Source organism: Malaclemys terrapin, chromosome 8 (genome assembly GCF_027887155.1).
Source record: "Malaclemys terrapin pileata isolate rMalTer1 chromosome 8, rMalTer1.hap1, whole genome shotgun sequence".
Classification (NCBI taxonomy): domain Eukaryota; kingdom Metazoa; phylum Chordata; order Testudines; family Emydidae; genus Malaclemys; species Malaclemys terrapin.
In genome coordinates, this window is record NC_071512.1 from 86,152,645 (window position 1) to 86,171,944 (window position 19,300).

At 37.9% G+C, this 19,300-nt stretch overlaps 1 protein-coding gene across 1 annotated transcript in view; it reads left to right on the forward strand.

Annotated features, from left to right (window-relative positions):
* Positions 1-19,094, forward strand: part of PIGK (phosphatidylinositol glycan anchor biosynthesis class K) — a 115,406-nt gene extending 96,312 nt beyond the window's left edge. The window contains exon 11 of the mRNA XM_054038321.1: positions 18,287-19,094. Coding sequence (XP_053894296.1) covers positions 18,287-18,403 — 117 coding nt within the window. The 3' untranslated portion in view covers positions 18,404-19,094. The remainder of the gene's footprint in view (positions 1-18,286) is intronic.
* The last annotated feature ends 206 nt before the right edge of the window (positions 19,095-19,300 follow it).

Consider the following 19,300-nt stretch of genomic DNA (forward strand, 5'->3'; position numbering starts at 1 on the left):
TCCGCATGTTGAGTCAGTAGTTGTCTCCCCAGCAGTTTCAGCATGCGTCTCATCACTGATACTTTCGGTGTTCTGCTTTAGCCGTGTCTTTAGCCATCTTTCCATATTTCACTCCTATGTACAGATATAGTTATAGTGCGACGTATACCACCGGAACCTTCTCCTTCTCCCCCCCACCCCCGCGCTCTGTTAGACTGAACAGTTGCTGAACCTGCGCTGTACAGCGTCTCCTTGTATCTGTGTTCTCATTGTACATCTTGAAGTAAATTAACTATCACATTTTATATAACGAATTCCCCTAGAGTTTTAAAGCTGTCTGAGTAGCCTATTATGAAAATGCAAAAAATTAAACAATAAACAAAATCCACCATTACACAATTTCTCTCACGTACCTCCCACAGATGTCTAGCATGCTCCCAGGGGTACACACATCACAGTTTGGGAACCCCTGTCCTAGTGGATTGTGCTCCATTTCTTTCCCAGGTTCTAGGCTGTGATGTTACAGTGCACAGATTTCTATATGTTATGTTCTGAAGGGTCTATGCCAAGGGACCAGTCTTTGTTGTAATCTCATTGTTACAAATTTCAATTTGATATTCTCAAGGGTTTTAACCAAACACAATCCCTATTGTGCTCTATAAGGGTCTTCAAATGCTGGTGATATATGAAGCGTTGCAGTGTCTAGACCGAGTGATATGCAGCTAATGCTGCTATGGCTGTCTGAATTCCTTTGCCTCTATCAACTGATGTCAGAAGAACCTTTTCTCTACTTAGAGGTGCAAATGAGGGCAGGTTGTGTCTAATACTGTTTTCCCTCAGCAGTGCAGTTCAGCATCTTCTTTTCCCTCATCCTGACAGCAGCACATTTGACTGAGGCTTGAGGCTTTTTGGTGCAATAACTCACAGATTTCTTTCTTCTCTGTGCAATAGCCCTTTTCCATTAAGCATATAATTTATTTTTTTCATTATTCTTTGCTCCTGTGGGATTCATTATGCTACATTTGTCTGCATTCATCTGCATTTGTCATTTATTAGCCCAGGTTCTTATTTAAATGTTCTAAATCTTTGTGCCTATGTCTGCATCATTCTTCGTTTATTTGCTGTTCCTTCAGATTTTGAGTCAGAAGAGTGAATACTATTTAGGTCACTCTGGTGAGTTGTCTGCTGTGGGAATAACTGAATAGGCTTCCAGTGCATAATGATATGCAAATAATGTACTTTTATCTTGCATGGGAATAGACTAAATATATATGCAAGCTCTGTATGACTTTAATAGGGTTGGCAGCATCATAATATACTATGTGCTGTTGTTGTATGGTATCTGATATATGTGTACGTGTGTGTGTGTGTGTGTGTGTATGTATGTATGTGTGCTCACTGTAGCTGAGGGTACAGGAATCTATTTAAAATGTTTCTCTGTGAGAATGTAATATGTGAGCAACATACTGTACTCTGTATGGGAAGTGTTAAAGCCAGTGGTAGGTCTGATTTACTTTGCTTGCATAAGCCACAGGAATTACATTAAGCACCAAAAATAAAACTGAAGATGCCTATCACGTTATCACTCTAGTTGATTTCACTAGTAAAGCTTCTCCACGTGTGGAGAAGAAGAATAAACTGAAAAAAAGATGCAAGTTCAGAAGCTTCGTTTTAAAATTACTTGTTCCACTAGATCTTGCCAGCTCTGTGTGTGTGTGTGTGTGTGTGTTAGGCTTGTGAGGAAAAGTACTTTTTAAAATGAAACTTCTTTTTAGCTGCCTTTATACTAGTTTCTAGAGCATTTCACAAAACAGGTGCTTTCTTTAAAAAGCCTTGCTTTAGTGAGCCTTTCTGTGTAAGAGAGTGCATTCTTCCTAAAACTTCATTTCACTGAAATTAACTTATATTTCCACTGAGAATGGCTTATATAAGCACAAAGGGAGGCTTAGTGGTTTAGACGTCCATCAAATAAACTGCATAACTAAAGAGAGAAGATGCCAAGCCTCACGCTCTTGTACTTGAAAGTATTGTGTTCCCTCTCATGGGAACTCAAGATTAGAGAAATTATAAAGGCTTTGCACAAAAACAGAGAGTTAGAATTAATTTTTGCCTAAGCAGGGAAGTGTCAAAAGCCTATTATGGTAATTTTTCAATTTTGTCTTAACTATTCACACATTTTAAAATAGTTGTACAATTGAGAACAGGCATAATTGATGTGGGTTTTCTTTTTCCAGTCCAGCATAAAATGTAGTTTAGATGCACCTGGGGGTTTCAGGCAAAGTAGGTGTGCTAATTAAGTAGTTGACATTTTTCATATCATAGTGAGAAAATTTGCCTAATGGGTTGAAAATCATATTCTATAAAACAGTTTTCCCTATTGTTAATTACATCTTTATGTACAGACATCACTCGGAGGTGGAGACAAATTAAATACCAAAACACTAGTCAAAACAAAAGTGTATTTCATAGTGCTGGAATTTTCAGCTGCAGAACCTGAGTTATTGTTGTTGTTATCTCTTAACTAAACAACAATGTTGAAAGTCAACATGGAAACAAAACTTTTTTAATCTAGCAATTTTTCTACTAGTAAATATTGACTTTTAGAAGTTGAAAACATCAAGGAGTGAAGAGGTTTTAACAGATTTTCTAATAAATGATTTTACCCATTAATGGCCTAATACAATTAAAAATTTTAAAAGTATGTCTACATCTCAGCAACCCACACAATGCTGGGGAAGAGTTAATGTAGTTAAAAAAAACAAAACTTGATCCAAGCAAAAGTTGGAGGGATTTTTCTAAGTAAGGGAAAACCTTCTGATTTATCAAAACTTCTAAATTATGTAATGGAATTGGCTTTTTATTTTGGTGAACAGGGTATTTAGCAATAGAAAAGGTAAAATATACTTATTCCTTCAAAGTTACTCTTATCCTGTGATCCGTTTAACTGTGCTGGATCAAACTCTTTCCCATCACTTTCAATGGGACAAACATGTGACTTTGAATGCTGTTTGTAGTATTAAATACTAAAATGTACAATGTTTTAAATTATTTTTATTAGCAGACAGGATTTGGGAATTGTATATACATATAAACTGCAACCTTTCCCTCCCTGGGAGCCAGAAGGCCAGATTTTAGCTGCAAGTCACTTCTTGGAGCAAGGTGAGACATGGCCAAGCAACAGTGTGGGAATGGCTGGCTAAGCCAGCGTTCCTCTGTGGTCTTATTTACACTTGGAAATTATATTGTTTGAAGGGCAAAGATCTGTTGCAGTGGTGTACACAAACTGTAACCTGTAAAAGTGGCAGAGCTCCCATTCCGGCATGCACTGTTGGGGCTTTTATGACATTTGTGGCAAGCCACGGCCCAGAACTGCTTTTACTCTCTCCCCATTATGCACCTGAGGAGAGCTGGCCATGTTCTTGTCACTGCACCCTTTCTTTTCCCAAATAGCTGTGGATGGGAGTTGCCCAGTTATTCACCATGCGTTTTCTGGGAGGAGTGGGGTGAAGGGTCATATTTGGTGTTGACCTCTTCCCCATAGGCCTAGTTCTCCTATTAGCAGTGGTATGGGATGTCCCATTTATTTAAATGTATCTGCAGAATTTAAAAAAATGAGCACTTTGTGAAGTACTTGAAATCCTCAGATGAAGGGTGATGTATATGCACAGAACATCAGTAGTCTTTATTACTAACTTTATTGCATAAATACTACTACTCACATGGGGCCTTAGGACCCAGTCCTGCAAGCTTATACACCGGCTTACCTTCAGACATGTGATTGGCCCCACTGATTTCAGTGGGGACCACTTGTGTGACTAAAGTTACACACATGCAGGAGTGGGGCCTTTGTTTTAAAACATGATTATTCAAGCAATGTGCAGAAGACTGTCCAAGAAATAAGATGTAATTTCAGTTTCTGACTATAATTTAGTATTCTTGCACATTTTCATTACTTTATGTAATAAATAACTTTGGCATTTATTAAACATGCATTTGACTTTATTCTAATTGTTTCCTTCTGTATGGCAGCTTCTGTGATAGGCAATATTTACTTAAATAGGATTTCAGTGAACAGTAAAATTAACAATTCTGGCTTTGCTAATTTAAGGTGCTATGCACAGCATTTCTTCTTCTGAGTACGAACAGAAACAACAGAAATTGTTACCTGTAAGCCCACATTGATAAAGTAATGCTGCTGTTACAGTTACCATGTTTTGATGTAAGTCTCATCAATTTAATCTTGGTATATTTAGCACTGTTGTGATGGCAATTATCTTTTTTGACACTCTCAGGTGTAGACACTCCTAGCTCCAAATATATTTACATATTTATCTCACCTAATTGTCGTGTAATTTTAATGAGAGTTATATTGGTGGGTTTTGTGTTAAGTTAATTATATTTTGTTTACCCTTCAGTAGCACCTTGTGAGGATTGTGGCAGTGTAATGCACAAGCCCATCTTGACAGAACTGATGAATAGCTAGAGATAGAGGTATTGGCAGACTGCTCACCAGTGCCATGTCTAGAATTTGTTTTCCTTAATAATTCAGAAAGGCTGGAATTCGATAAAATCATTTCCATTTTCAGAGTGAACGGAAAGGGTAAATGAATAAAGACTCCAGTAATGGAACCATTGTGTTTGTGTTGTCGAACAGGCAGGGCAGCGTCACATTTTATTGTTCCCTGTGAAAATTATTTGTGCATGTGGTTTCTTTGTGGAATCAGTTTCTGCTCTGTTGGCTAGATTTCTCTTTGCTCGGTGTCACTTTTACCTAGCCCAACCCTACTGGTGGTTGTGGGGTTGGCCCTTTCCACCTCAGTAATTGTAATCCACAGCTCAGTGCTCTGGGAGCAGTTCAAGTCCATTGGCTCTACAGTGTCATTTTGTTAGTGGGGGTGCCTTTCAGGAGGTTCATGCAGAGAGTGCTCCTGGTACCAGCAGAGTGCACGCACATACAAAAATGGGCTTGTGGATATGGGTGATATGGGAGTGTCTGGAGGAAGTGACTGTTTATTAACTGCTAGAGTTTAACATGGACATGCAAGTGGGATGGGAAGCACTTTTGTTTAAATTAATAAAAGTGAGGTTTAAAATGGTGCCTGAGGATGAGTGGAGGCTTTGGAGGAGTGAGTTGTTGTGATGGAGCAAAGCAAGCTCCATTTTTTTGTTTAATACAAATTATCTTATTTTGTAGCATTCATAAAACTAATTTTTAGTCAGTTTGCTGCTCATATCTGAAAGGGGACTAATAGTATTGAAATTTGGATCAGACATAGTGTAGACAGGCATTGCACACAGAGAACTCTGCTACTGCTCCTAAATCCTGACCTGCTACTCTGCTGTGCTTTTCAAGCTGAGGAACTAATATAGTTGTTGCAATTCCAAACTCCTCCGTATCCCTGGGTTACAGTATCCCCAGTCTAACACTGAGAGGGATGTAGTTTCACCCTCACTCTGTCCTGGTCCTTAGAGAGAGAGAGAGAGAGAGAGAGTGTGTGTGTGTACACACATATGATTGGTAAGGTGTAAATGAATTTATATTATGGTGTACAGTATATCCTATCAGTCTAGATGATGATGATATTGTAATGAGTTTTTATGTTGGTTACTTTATGGTTAAGTATAATAAAAATAAATATAATAAACATAAATGTTTGTTTATCCCTTTGTATTTAAAAAATGGACATAGATTATTAGTTTGTGACATGTGTTGTCTTTTCTTGTCTTTCTGTTCCTTTTAAACGGCTATAACTTTGTTCTTCCTTGATAATATTCCTTGCGCCTGTAAAATACCTACCTTGATCTAGTCAGAGATCTTTAGTGCATTTTACTCTGAAGGGCTTGGTGTTCTATTCTGAATACTTTGAAAAAGAGAAATATTTCCTGCCTCTCTCCTCAAGAAAACTGGTCATGAAGGGTGGCAGTTGTTTTTTGAGGGCTGTTTTTGTGCTGGAGCTACCCTTTTGGGTTGTGCCTGCTGCTGTCCTTGGGGTGAATATGGAACCTATGCTGTTGAAGAGACAGGGATTGGCCATCACTGTAGATAGTCGTAGATCAATATATAGAGGTGTGAATGGTGTGTAGAGTTCCTAAACTGAGTGATTTCAGAAAGCAGCTGGATTTTTTTTGCCAGACTTGCATACACTAAGTTGAGTCAGTGAATGCAAAAATCACATAGTTCGGGGTTGGGTGGGATGGTAGGAGAGTCTTTTCTTCTGCATTGCTCTTGCCACTCCAATCTCTATATTCCTCCTATTCTTTATTTTGACAGCTCCCTGTGCTTTCTCTGCCAAATATGCATAGTGCCCAAGGGGGTGTGTATAGTTCACAAGTTCCTTGGTCTGGCTGTGGCAAGCACACAGTTTCAGACTCTTCCACCACAACTTAGTTTACTGCAGTCAGGTGAGGTGAGTAACAGGCAGGTGAAGTGCAGCCAGGTTTTTATCATTAATTTATAAGCAATGTAGTCTGTGTCTTCTTATAAGCCTTACTACAGTGGAGATAAATTGGTATTTACTCAGCTTATGAGCTCTCCTTCTACAAAGAAGTCCTCTGTATTCCTAACCAGGTAGCATAAAACACTGAATTAGATGAAAAAGTATCAGGTGAATATTCATGGCACTAGGATGCACTGATACTTTCTCAGGTCTTCCCTGACAGGGGCCTGGCCTTTGAGCCTCATTGTCTTTTGATGCTGCAAGCATGGCAACATGCCTGTCTCAGTATGTACAATACATACTGGCTAGTTTTGCTGTAGCAGACTGAGCCCAGGTATCATGACATATTGGCAATACTTAGGTTCTATAGGAGCTAAAATACCTAGCAGCAGTGAGTTGATTTGAGAATAGTTTGATCTTTTTTGTTGTTGTTTCTTTACTCACACAATCTGTTGCTATCATTCTGCCCTGTCTGTATAAACTTTGTAAAAATCCTGGCTGACCTGTTAGTGGAAAGCAACTGAATACAATAGCAGGGTGGGGCTTTGAGAAGAAACTAACCAGTTTTTAAAAATAGAGAAGCTGCAGTTTTGCCAGTTCTAAGTTGCCCATCCTGCCTTTTCACTGAGAAACGTATGCTTTGCGAGAGGAGAATGCTTTGGGGAGAGGGGAAGGATAGCTCAGTGGTTTGAGCATTGGCCTGCTAAACCCAGGGTTGTGAGTTCAATCCTTGAAGGGACCACTTAGGGATCTGAGGCAAAAATCAGTACTTGGTCCTGCTAGTGAAGGCAGGGGGCTGGACTCGATGACCTTTCGGGGTCCCTTCCAGTTCTATGAGATAGGTATATCTCCATATATATATATATATATATATATATATATAATGGCCATACTTTAACATGCTCAGATAAATGAGGCAGATCCTTCTCACCTGCTTTCCTCTCCCCCCTGAGGTGTGTGCTCACTTCTCTCCTCAGCGTAATGCAGTTTGAGAAATGCAAGCTAATCCTGATGCTAGAACAGTGAGCCCATCTGTTTACATGAATAATGTAATGCACAACACAGGGCAGAGGAGGACTTCTCTAATTCTAGCTGTAGAGATTCTGGGGACATTTTAAAAAACATCTCATCCCAGTAATGAAGTTTCCAAGAAGAGGGAATATTTATTTGGATTCTAATGCCTTAAAATGTAGCCATTGAGATGTTTGATTAGATCTTGTACTCAGTATAGCATGTTGAGTAGAAGATCTTATGTTGTCTAACATCTGCTGTTAATACAGCCTGCCACCTGGAAATAAATGGATACTCATGGGATATCCAGGGGAAAATAACTGGGTAGAAACGTCCCTAATCATTTATGAATATCACTGTTTCTCCACGTAAATAAACACATCTTTATTTGTTTTAGAGTGAATACATTTACATTTGGTATTGGATATTTTGGGACATACAATTTGTTTTTATAAGATTAAAGAAAAAATATGCCTTAAAGAATCTCAGTTTAAAAATAACTGCATGGGCTGGCCCAGTGATTCAAAGTGGCTCTATATTGTACTGCCATATATGGTGGATCAGAGGTGGGCTTCTGACCAGGAAGGAGAGTTCTGCCTCTTAAAATGATGACATGTGGCTGGTACCTGGTGTAGCCTTGACAAGCTGATATGGAAGATGTAATATACTAGCCAAGTGTGTGTGGTCATGGCTGTCGGTAATTGCTTTCACCCACAGAAGGTAACATACCACTAATATAGTTACTCCTTCAGCTCATGTGGCTTGAACAATTTGTTTCTGGAGTCTATCCCCACTGGCAACCAGTTGTTATAAAGCAGTGGCCTTTATAAGAGTAAGCTCTTCTGTATGTCAGACCATTGGGATGAGCTTTCCCAGATGGGGTGTGGCTAACGTGGTGTCACACACCGTGTGTAGGCAGTGAGATATAGAGATTGGAGCAGAGCCAGAAGTCACGGAGTTTGGGGAAAGGTAGAGACGAGGGTTGGAGTGGGAGCAGGCGCAGATTGGAGCAAGGATTTGTACAGGAGGCAGGTCTGGTGCAGCTGTAGGCAAAGAACTCATTAAGCAGCTGCTGTTGCTACAAGGCTTAAATGATGATCTGTTAGCTCTTCTATATAAGAACTACCACACTGGCTCAGACCAATGGAATGTCTAGCCTGGTATCCTATCTTCCAACAGTGCCCAATGACTGGAACAGAGCAACCATCAAGTGATCCATCCCCTGTCATGCCATCCCAGCATCTGACAGTCAGAGGGCTAGGACACCCAAGTATGGGATTGCATCCCAGACTGTTATGGCTAATAGCCATCGATTGACCTATCCCCCATGAACTTATCTAATTCCAGTTATAGTTTGGGCCTTCACAACATCCCCTGGCAGAGAGTTCTACAGGTTGGCTATGGGTTGTGTGAAGTAGTACTTTTTTGTTTGTTTTAAAGCAGCTGCCTATTAATTTCATTGGGTGACTCCAGTTTCATGTGTTCTGTGAAGGAGTAAATAACACTTCCTTATTCACATTCTCCACATCATTGATGATTTTATAGACCGCTATCATATCCCCCCCTTAGTCATCTCTTTTCCAAGATGAATAGGCCCAGTCTTTTTAATCTCTCTTCATATAGAAGTTGTTCCTTACCCCTAATCATTTTTGTTGCCTTACTTTTTCCAGTTCTAATATATGTTTGTTGAGATGGGGTGACCAGAACTGCACACAGTATTTGAGGTATGAGCATACTGTGGATTTATACAGTGGCATTATGATATTTTCGGTCTTACTATCTATCCCTATCCTAATGGTTCCTAACATTCTGTTAGCTTTTTTGACTGCTGCTGCATATTGAGTGGATGTTTTCGGAGAACTATCCATAGTGACTCCAAGATCTCTCTCTTGAGTGGTAGACCCCATGATTTTGAATATATAGTTGTGATTGTGTTTTTCAATGTGCATTTATCAATACTGAATTTCATCTGCCATTTTGTTGTCCAGTCATCCAGTTTTGTGAGATCGCTTTGTAAATATCTTGAGTAGTTTTGTATGATCTGTAAACTTTGCCACTTCCCTGTTCACCCCCTTTTCTAGATCATTTATGACTATGTTGAACAGCACTGGTCTCAGAACCAGATCCCTCTCTGTTTACCTCTCTCCATGCTGAAAACTAAGCATGTATTCCTACCCTTTTTTTTTTTTTTTTGTATCTTTTAACCAGTTACTGATCCACGAGAGGATCTTCCCTCTTATTCCATGACTGCTTAGTTTGCTTAAGAGCCTTAGTGAATGGACCTTGTTAAAGGCTTTCTGAAATTCCAAGTACATTATATCTATTGGATCACCCTTGTCCATATGTTTGTTTGACATCCTCACAGAATTATAATAGATTGGTGAGGCCTGATTTCGCTTTACAAAAGCCATGTTGACTCTTCCACAACAAATTGTGTTAATCTATGTGTCTGATAATTCTGTTCTTTATTATAGTTTCAACCAATTTGTCTGGTACTGAAGTTAGGCTTATTGGCCTGTAATTACCAGAATCACCTCTGGAGTCATTTAAAAAAAATTGGCATCACATTAGCTATTCTCCAGTCATCTGGTACAGAAGCTGATTTAAGTGAGACGTTACAAACCGCATTGGTACAGCTGTGCCACTGTAAGCTCACTAGTGTAGACGTGACCTTAGTCCTTTAGCTCAAGTGACAGAAGCCTGTACTCGTGCTGCCTAAGGTCCTTGGTTTTATCCCTGGTGTGGATTCTCTTTTGATTTGTTAGAATTACAGTGGGGAGAAAACATTAAGATTTGTCTCAAGCAAAATAACTATGAGCAAGATGTTCACATATAAGCATTTTAAATAAACTGTTCAAATCCCCCATTTAACTGGACACTTAGAATAGATATATATGCATATAAGTGAGAATCATGTATCAGAATATGGGCATTTTTCAATCACCCATGTCTATGATGTGTGATGAAAAACATGGTGTATTTGATTAAAATACAGAAAATTAGCTCTGTGGGTCTTGAATAAATTGGGGGAATTTATTGAATAATAGGTGTATTCTACAGAAGACTTCCGTTCTTTTGTCTCCTAAACATACACACAATTTTTTAGCGTCACTTTTCTGTATCACGGGGGTGAAGATTAATGCTTACTTGTAAAGCATTTTAAAATCCTTACAAGATACCATAGAATTTTGGAGAAATACCTGATTAATAAATTGGGTAAAAGTAAAGAATGAAATTGTCACCAGTGTATTGAACAATTTTTTGGAACAGAAATTAATTTCATAAAACGGCTTATTGAATGAAAAATTTAGACACAGGAAATGACAAGCAAAGCCATCATGGCTTAATTATCATATTTCTATAGTGATCTTTCAAATTTGAAAGCAAATACATTTGTTTAAGATGCAGTTGTTGGCGTTAACATATTTGTTAAGTGTAGCTAGCATTCTCTCCAGTATGTTGTCTGAGTTTTTGTTGTTCTTTCATAATTATTTTACTCAAAATGCGGGGCGTCAGTAATCATTACATTATTGTTAATAAGTAAAAACTGTGGGATAAGATGAAAATGCTCTAAATTGTTTTACAGATTAACAGGAATCCTTTATGTTGGAATTCCGTTATGACTTTAATCTTACTGTGGGCACCAAAGAGGATTAAGTTATTACTAGATGGCTGGAATTATTATTTTCCTTAGCCCCCAAAATCAAGAATATAACTGACAAATAAGAAGTTCATACTTTCATTAGATACACTGGGCGTGTATATTATGATTATATATTATATGTATATTTCATTTTGAGAGTGAATTCTGTGCTTTCTTTTCAGAATTATAATGATTACCTGATTTGCAATGTAAAATTGCAACTAAATCTGAATTGCTATTAGAATGTCCTTAAAAATATGTAATATGCATGCTGCTTACATGGAGTTCTGTGTAGTGAATTCTGATTGGCCTTTCCAATGCGAGTGTTTAATTTCTTGTTCCTCCTGTTGGATGGTGTCTTTTTTTTCTGAGGGCGTGGGACATTTCGTTTTCACTCTCTGATCTGAGGAAGCCTTGCATTTTAAAGATCTCTTTTGAAACGTGGACCTGTTTTGTTTCTGACTTGAGAATGAAATTTGAAATGTCAGCTCTTTAGTGCAGATTACAAAATATAAGAATGGCAAAGAAGAAAAGGAGCCTTTCGTCCATCAGTGGAGGAGAGGAGAAGAAGACAAAGAGGAAAATTTCAGAAAGGAAAATTACTGGGAAGAAAATAAATAAATGCACCCAAAATATTACATAAAACCCATCCTAGTGATGTAGTAACACTGTTCTACAGTACTGAACAGGAAGCTTGCTTCAATTCTCTCATCTGATTGCTGACCCCCTAAGCTATTCCACTGGGAATAGCTTAGGGGGTCAGCTGGGAATTCCACTGAGGCGGCACGTCCATCATGTAATGGACCCCTTGGAACACAATGCTATTTTGTTTCTGTAATAGTAGATATGGATATTCAGCCCTTAGGTTTTGTGACATAAGCAAAGACTAGATTCACAAAGGGACTTAAACACCTAACTGCCACTTCAGATGACGAGTTCAACATTGAGGCGCCATTGTTCAGTTCCCACTTAACCCTGTAGATGCCTAAATTTCGGCAACTGGGCCATATACATAGTCTCCTCAGTCCAGACACCACCCAGCAGCTCAGTGGCTGAATCATGCATGTGCCCCAGTAGAATTCTCAAACTAGACATTCCCCTACCTATCTTGCCTTTGGAGCCTGATCTGGTAGGTGGGAGGATGGGGAAGTGGTGGTGCCCCCTCCTGCCCCCTTAACCCAGTGGTAGAGCATACAGCTGGGATGTGGGAGTCCTAGGTGCCATTCCCCCCGCTCCCCGATCTGGAGCAGAGATTTGAAGTTGGGTCTTCCACCTCCCAGGATAGTGTCCTAGCGAGTGAGCTATGGAGTATTCTGGGGCAGGTCTCCCTCAGTCTCTGCTGTTGAAGCTGTTCCTACCTGCCTTTGAAGGGTGGGTCACAGGCCATGAGCCTCTCCTAACTTAGGCAGTTCCCTGGGTGGCTTTTGTGAATCCTATTCTAAGGCAGCTAACTCTCCCCATGCATTAGGGAGCCTGCAAACATAATTCAGGGTTATGAATTCCACTAGATGGCAAGGCACCTAGGAGTTAGTTATTGAAACACCTAAATCCCCTTTGTGAATCTAGTCCATCTATCTAGGACTGGGAAGAAACGTTCTCTGTAAGCATGTTATTGCATAAGTGAGGTCACTTTTGAGGTTTGCTCCTTTTCTTTGACGCGTATGCCACAAGTCACTGTTGGGAATAGGCTACTGTTCTGATCCAGTATGGGAATTCTTGAGTTCCTGACCAAATACTGCTGTAGTTACATTCTGTGAATTGCAGTGCCTACAGTCACCATCAAAATGTAGACACACGAGTTTAAGCCAGTCTTCTGGCCAAATAGTTGTTCTTTTTCATGCAACCTCCACGTTGAAATTAGTGGGAAGTTTTGCTTGGGTAAAGACTAAAGGATTGAGACCTTAGTGACACCTTAAAATATTTTTTTCTTTGCATGTGAAATATAGATGCACACTTTTAAATTTGAACTTTTATTCTGAAACCATTTTCTAACCTAATTGCTTCTGTAGCTTTAGTCCATTTTCTTTATCATTCTTTTCCATAAAATGCATTTTAACAGCAATAACATGTACTGTATGTTTTATGAAAAGTCCTCATTGAAAATCTTGGATGCTTTCCATTAGGATCCCTACAGACCCATCCAATTTGAAAATACAGTGTTTTATTCTCTCCTTAATTACAATACTTGGAGCAGCTCTCTGTTAACCTGTTAACTGTTTTGAAGGTCCATAGAATAATGATTCTATCAGAACTATAGAGTATGACAGAAAATATTCACAGAAGGAAGCTCACTGTTGCTTAGCTACCTACCTTTTTAATTCGGACTCTCTAGCAATTTGATAATGACTAGCCCTTAAGCTACTAAATGTATTTGTTCATGACACATTGTGCCATTTTATGTGTGCATTTCACCTTTGTGTTACAGCTATTATTGTAGGAATAAAGAGGGCGTTTATAATGGGGCTATATGTAGTGTAAATCAAAAATCTTAAGTACATCAATTATACAAGCCACTCTTAGTAAAGTTCTCATCTGGGTACTACTCAGGTGAAATTGCTAGATAGAGAAACAGTCTGAACTAAAAGAATTATGGGCCTGATCCTCCAAATATTTACCACTACTGTGAATAGTCCCACTGAAAGCGATAAAACTACCCTTATTAGTAAGTATTACACCCAGGGAAAATATATGCAGGGTCAGGCTCCGAATCTTTAAGTGCATGCGCGCGCGCGCACACACACCCGTCAACATAATTTATAATGATATTTAATTAATTGCAAGTGAAGAGATCACAGCATCCTAATATTTTGTCCATCCAGACTTTTACAAGGAGCATGGCATGGTTGGGTTTAGAAGGAGCTTTGCTTGAATAAGGACTGCAAGTTAGGATCCATGTCAATCGGATTTTTAAAGAATTCAGGAGGCAAGATTTGTGTGTTGGCAATTACTTTCTGATCAGCCCTCTTACTAATATCTATACAGGGCCAGATTTGTCAGAGAGATCTCTTAACGTGTTTCCACAAAATTTGTGTATGCACTTGTGTACTCAAAAAAGGTACATTCACACATAAGTACTGGTATTGCATAAATACATGCCCCCATTATGTGGGTACAAATAGGTATATGAAACTTTTGCTCCTGAAGCAGTCCCTTTGATTTAATATATTCTTAAGGCCAGAAAGGACCATTACAATATTCTAGCCTGACCATAGAATTTCACCCAGTAATCCTTGCAGCAAGCTCAGAAATACTGGTTGAGTTAGAACGTAAATCCAGTTTTGATTTAAAGATTTAAACTTTGGCCCTCAGCTGCGGGGCACTTTATAATTGCCCTCTTCTCTCTGTGCACCTATTTGCATTCTGAAAACATCTTCTAACACCTCCTTCCCACTTCACTGAAAAAACAGCAGCGTTTGTGACTGAAAAGAAACAGAAATGCTTAGACCAAAATGTTAGTTACTGTAAAATTCAAATAATTATTCTAATCACTGACATCTGAAAATTGTTTTGCTTATCTACATCTCTGAAATTCTTGATGTTCTGTGTTTAAAAAAACAAACCAACCCTCTTGTCTATAAGCTATACCCTGTTAGTCTCTGTCTTAGTACTTTCAGTACATATGAAGATTACTTATAAGGTTGTTTAGGCAATTTTTAGCCATCTTATTGTGTTTTTACATAGACTGGGAAATATGGCTCCATGTAAATACATCAAGTTGAGGAGCATGCTCACTTTCTCTGACTAATTGTTTTGTTTCATGAATAAGCATTAGTGGATAAAGCTTATAACAGAATCTGATTTGACTAACATTTGCCTATGTGGGTTTTTTTCATTGTTTCTATTTGAAATTTGTGTGTGTTGTTGTGGTGGTTTTTTCTTTCTTTCTTGTGGTTGCCTTTTTAACTTTAAAATTATTTTTTTGTACTAAAGTTTTAAAAGTCAAAGTGATTTAAAACACACAGCTGATAATGTTTGGGCAGTGGAACTCAAGCAATAGAAGAGGTTTTAAATAAATCATTTTTACTGTATTTAAAAGGCTAAAACATCATCTAAGTACATGATTACATTAAACCAAAATTTAAATTATTTAAAAATCCATCCCAGTATTGTTTCCTTGTACTCCTCCATCTGTCTATCTGTATCCATCTGTTGTCTCTTGTCTTACACTTGGATTGTAAGCTCCTTGGGGCAGGGACTGTCTTTTTGTTCTGTTTGTACAGCACCTAGCATGATGGGATCCTGCTCCATGACTAGCTTTCTTAGGTTCTCAGGTAACTCAATTAGTTAATAATAATAAACCTCATTCCTTCTCTTATGTCTCTGGTATTTGTCTTATCTCACGCTCTGGCATAGAAAGGAGGGGTGAACTCCTGACCTGGTTGAAATTAATGGCATAACTCCCATTGACTACAATACCGGCAAGTCTGTAATTCATTATTTCTCAGGATCTTAGGGAGGTAAATGTGTTAAACTAGAGCACTAATTCTATTGTTTTAAGACAGTCATAAACTCTTTTGGGAATCTTACATACAAGTTTTGAGAGTTTCAGAAAACGGTTTCAGGTCATCTCATCCATTTATTTCTGTGCTATCATTTTATGTGTTCAGTAGTTGTGGGATGTCTATGTGACACCATAGTTGAAAATGTTGGTACATTTAAATATAATTATGTACTCAGCAGCATTATTGACAGTTTTAGGTGTGCAACAGAGGCACCTCTTGGACTTGAACATAGCAGTGGTTTAATATTCACATATAGTTTTCAGTTTCTAAATCTGTAATCCTATTTCTCAAGATATATTTATGTTTAAGATAACTGAGCATGCAGCGTCACTACTCCCAACTATTTTCCTTTATGTTGCATTAGTCTTTCTATCAATAATATATCCAGTACATTTTAAAGTTGTGCTGCTTGGCTTTGAACAGATTATTTTGTGTCCTTGAATTCAAATGTAAAAGCATTACTGTACCAGACTCCATTTTCTCTTGGAATTTCATGGGGAAAGCTTCAGTACATGGCATGACAAAACGTAAAACCATACTCCTAGGTCACCTTATAAATATTTATACATATAAATTCTTTAAAGAAATTAAATTATGTGTTCTGTATAAAATAGAAGAGAGGCTTTTAGTGTCACTGACTGCAAATTGAAGTCATTTGTCTAGAAGGGTCAGGTGCCACTTTATTGTAAGGATTTGTCTCCGCTCCAAGAAGAGAAAGATTGATAGTACAAAGAGATTGATGAAATGAGCAATGCAATATGCATACGAAGTTGTGGGTTAATTAGAAGAATTTAAACAAGAAAGTTCCTTTGTATGGAGAAGTGTTTGGGAGCTGTTACTCTCAGAACTGAGGTACATTGGCAGCTTGCACATTTAGACTTGATTTTCCTGAGATATTTACATGAAGCTGTGTGGTTGCGAATACCAATGAAGGGGTATCAACAGCAGATACGTTTTATAGTTAACGATAGTTCTTTAGCAAATGTAAGGATGTATATATTTACTTTATTTTAAATCTTCTGCTTTGTTGTTATTAATGTAAATTATAATCTGAGTTTCTTGGTTCTTTCAGCAGGGAAAATAAATTCAACAACATTTCATTGGCCTGTTTTTCTGGTTTGTGTCTCAGGCCCTCCTGTTTCCATTTGTTTTGTTTATGCATAACAAATATTATACGTAAAGAGAAATTTTCTCTTGATTTAGGGAAAAAAAAAAAAAACTATCCAGATCTATCCAGCTTTAGAAAATGGAGGCAGAGAAATCCAAAGGCTTTTGTTGTTGATTGAAAAGCTGTTTTGAAAGAACAGACGCTGCAAACTGCACCTATGGCTTTAAAGTTCCCAGCCACCTGGTGCATTTAGTGGGAAACAGCAAACTTCCTATAACCAGTTTCATGCAGAAATTGGAACTGTGGAGTATTTTGTATTTGTAATAATTTACCTGAGTGAAATATGACTGTTTTAATTTGACTTCATGCTACAAAAGCAGAACACCTTTGAATGCTCATGGTATAGAAGGAGAATATGGTTCAAGCTTTAGGTAGAAAATGTATATATTCTATGCATGACTGATGGCTTTTCTAATCCAAATCACTCCTCAGAAAATGAACAAAAACTAAGCAAGAACTTCAGTACAGTATTTGTGCTATTTAGACGTGGCCTATTTCTTTAGCAATTCTGTTTTAGCTGCATGTGTTTATTTTTCCTCGAGCAACTCCACCCTTTGCATACACCTAGGATTCTGCATTACTGTTTATGGTGTTAGATTGTGTGCAGGAGGTGTTGAGTTGTGCTTCTCATAAGAATTGCAACTCTGATATCTCTGATTTCAGCATGTTTAAATTCTCAGCCAAAATGTTGCATGTACGTAGCATGAATTACACAGATCTTAGACAGATTTTGGGCACTCTAGGTCTCTACCTGGCAGAGTTCATTTCCCACCACAGACCATACAAGATCTGAAATTTTCATGGTGCTGAGGAGAGAGCAGAAGTGATGCGAATCTTACCATTCAGTTTGTATCAGAAGGGGCGTAGCTGTCCTGGATATAGTTCACTTGTCTGCAGATAAGAGGATTGTTCAAGGGAGGAGTACTGATTGAGGACCAGGCAAGCACAGGCTCTTGGGCTTCCTGAGGTGCAAATCCTAGGGGAAACTACTGCGTTCAAATCAATCATACTGTGTATTATAGTCATTTAACTATTAATAATTATTTATATATTTAAATAACTATTAATTCATTAAATAACTCAGCACAGAAGGAACATCTGACCATTTCTTAGATGATGAAAAACCACACTTTCACACTTAAGAATGTATATTTTTAATACCCAACAAAGTTTTACCAAATTCTCCCATAAAATTTCACAGTTCGCCTGAGCCCAACCATGAGAGATTTCACTCCAAACAAATGTGTGAGGGATTTTTCTTCTGGAAAGTTATGTGCACCTGCAAATAGTGTACAACGAAAGTGGTGTCTCACTCATAGCTATAGCGTCACTCCCAGGATGCAGGTATAACAGGCTGTCAACTCACTTCACGCCAGTTACTTTTAACTTCATTAAAAGGACAGATGTTTGGTGCTGGATATCAGCTTTGTAAAGGATGTGCATATTGTCAATATTTTGCTCAAGTGCAAAGATTTTTTTTCCAGTTGATAAATCCAATAAGTATTTAGCATGAAGAACTAACAGTGATACTGTTTTTATTTTACAGAAACCAAAACAGAAAGACTGGCATCCTCCAGGAGGTTTTATTCTAGGACTCTGGGCATTGATTATCATGGTTTTCTTTAAAACATATGGAATCAAGCACATGAAATACATCTTCTAGGTTTTCTGAGCAACCAAGATGATTGCACTGACTGCAACATGGGATGAAAATTGGTGTTATCAAAGGTTCTTTATTTGTGTATTATGTCTGTTTGTAGTGACAAATAATGCTGAAACCTCACATCTAGATGCTCTTTTGATGTTGTGTCATCTGTCCTCCTTTCTGTAAAAAGCCTAACTAATAGTTATACTATTAGATAAAATGTATTTAAATGAGAAAGTATAAAATTAATGTTGTTTCTGAGCAATTTTTCATCCTGTGTTTTCAGAGAGAGCAGGAAAACTGAAGATCTCAGCTGAATCTTTAAAATGTTAAGGCTGTTTATGAATTGTAAAAAGGGAGAATTCTTTCCCTTCCACCTCTAAGTAAATCTTTTTTAAAAGTTATCCCATCACTGGAACAAAGGTCTAGACAGTGTGCGGAACCTTATTTAAGTAAGATGTAATTTTATCAATAAAAACTTCAGGCATGACGTATTGAAAACTTGCTCAACAGAAACAAAAATATTGTAGAAAATATTGATTTTTTTTTTTTGGTGTTAAATACAATCCTTTAGATCAGTACTTTTACCTAGGGCAACTTTGGGTTTAGGATTCTATGAGCCATTAGAATTGAAAACAAAAATATGGCCAAACAATGACTTAATTGAATCTAGTTGAATAAAAAGCTGCCAAAATGTGTGAAAACATTATTTCATCTTGTCCATTAGAAAACAGTAAATATCTAATAAGAACAAACCAATAAATATGTCAAAACAGAATTTACAAGACTTAAAACAATGCAGCTCAGAAACTCTTGAGTACAATAGTACAATTTTACAACTATTTTAAATCCCTGATACCAGAGTCAATTTTCCTCTCTGCAAAGAAGATCCAGTGTATCTAACGCATTGGAAAC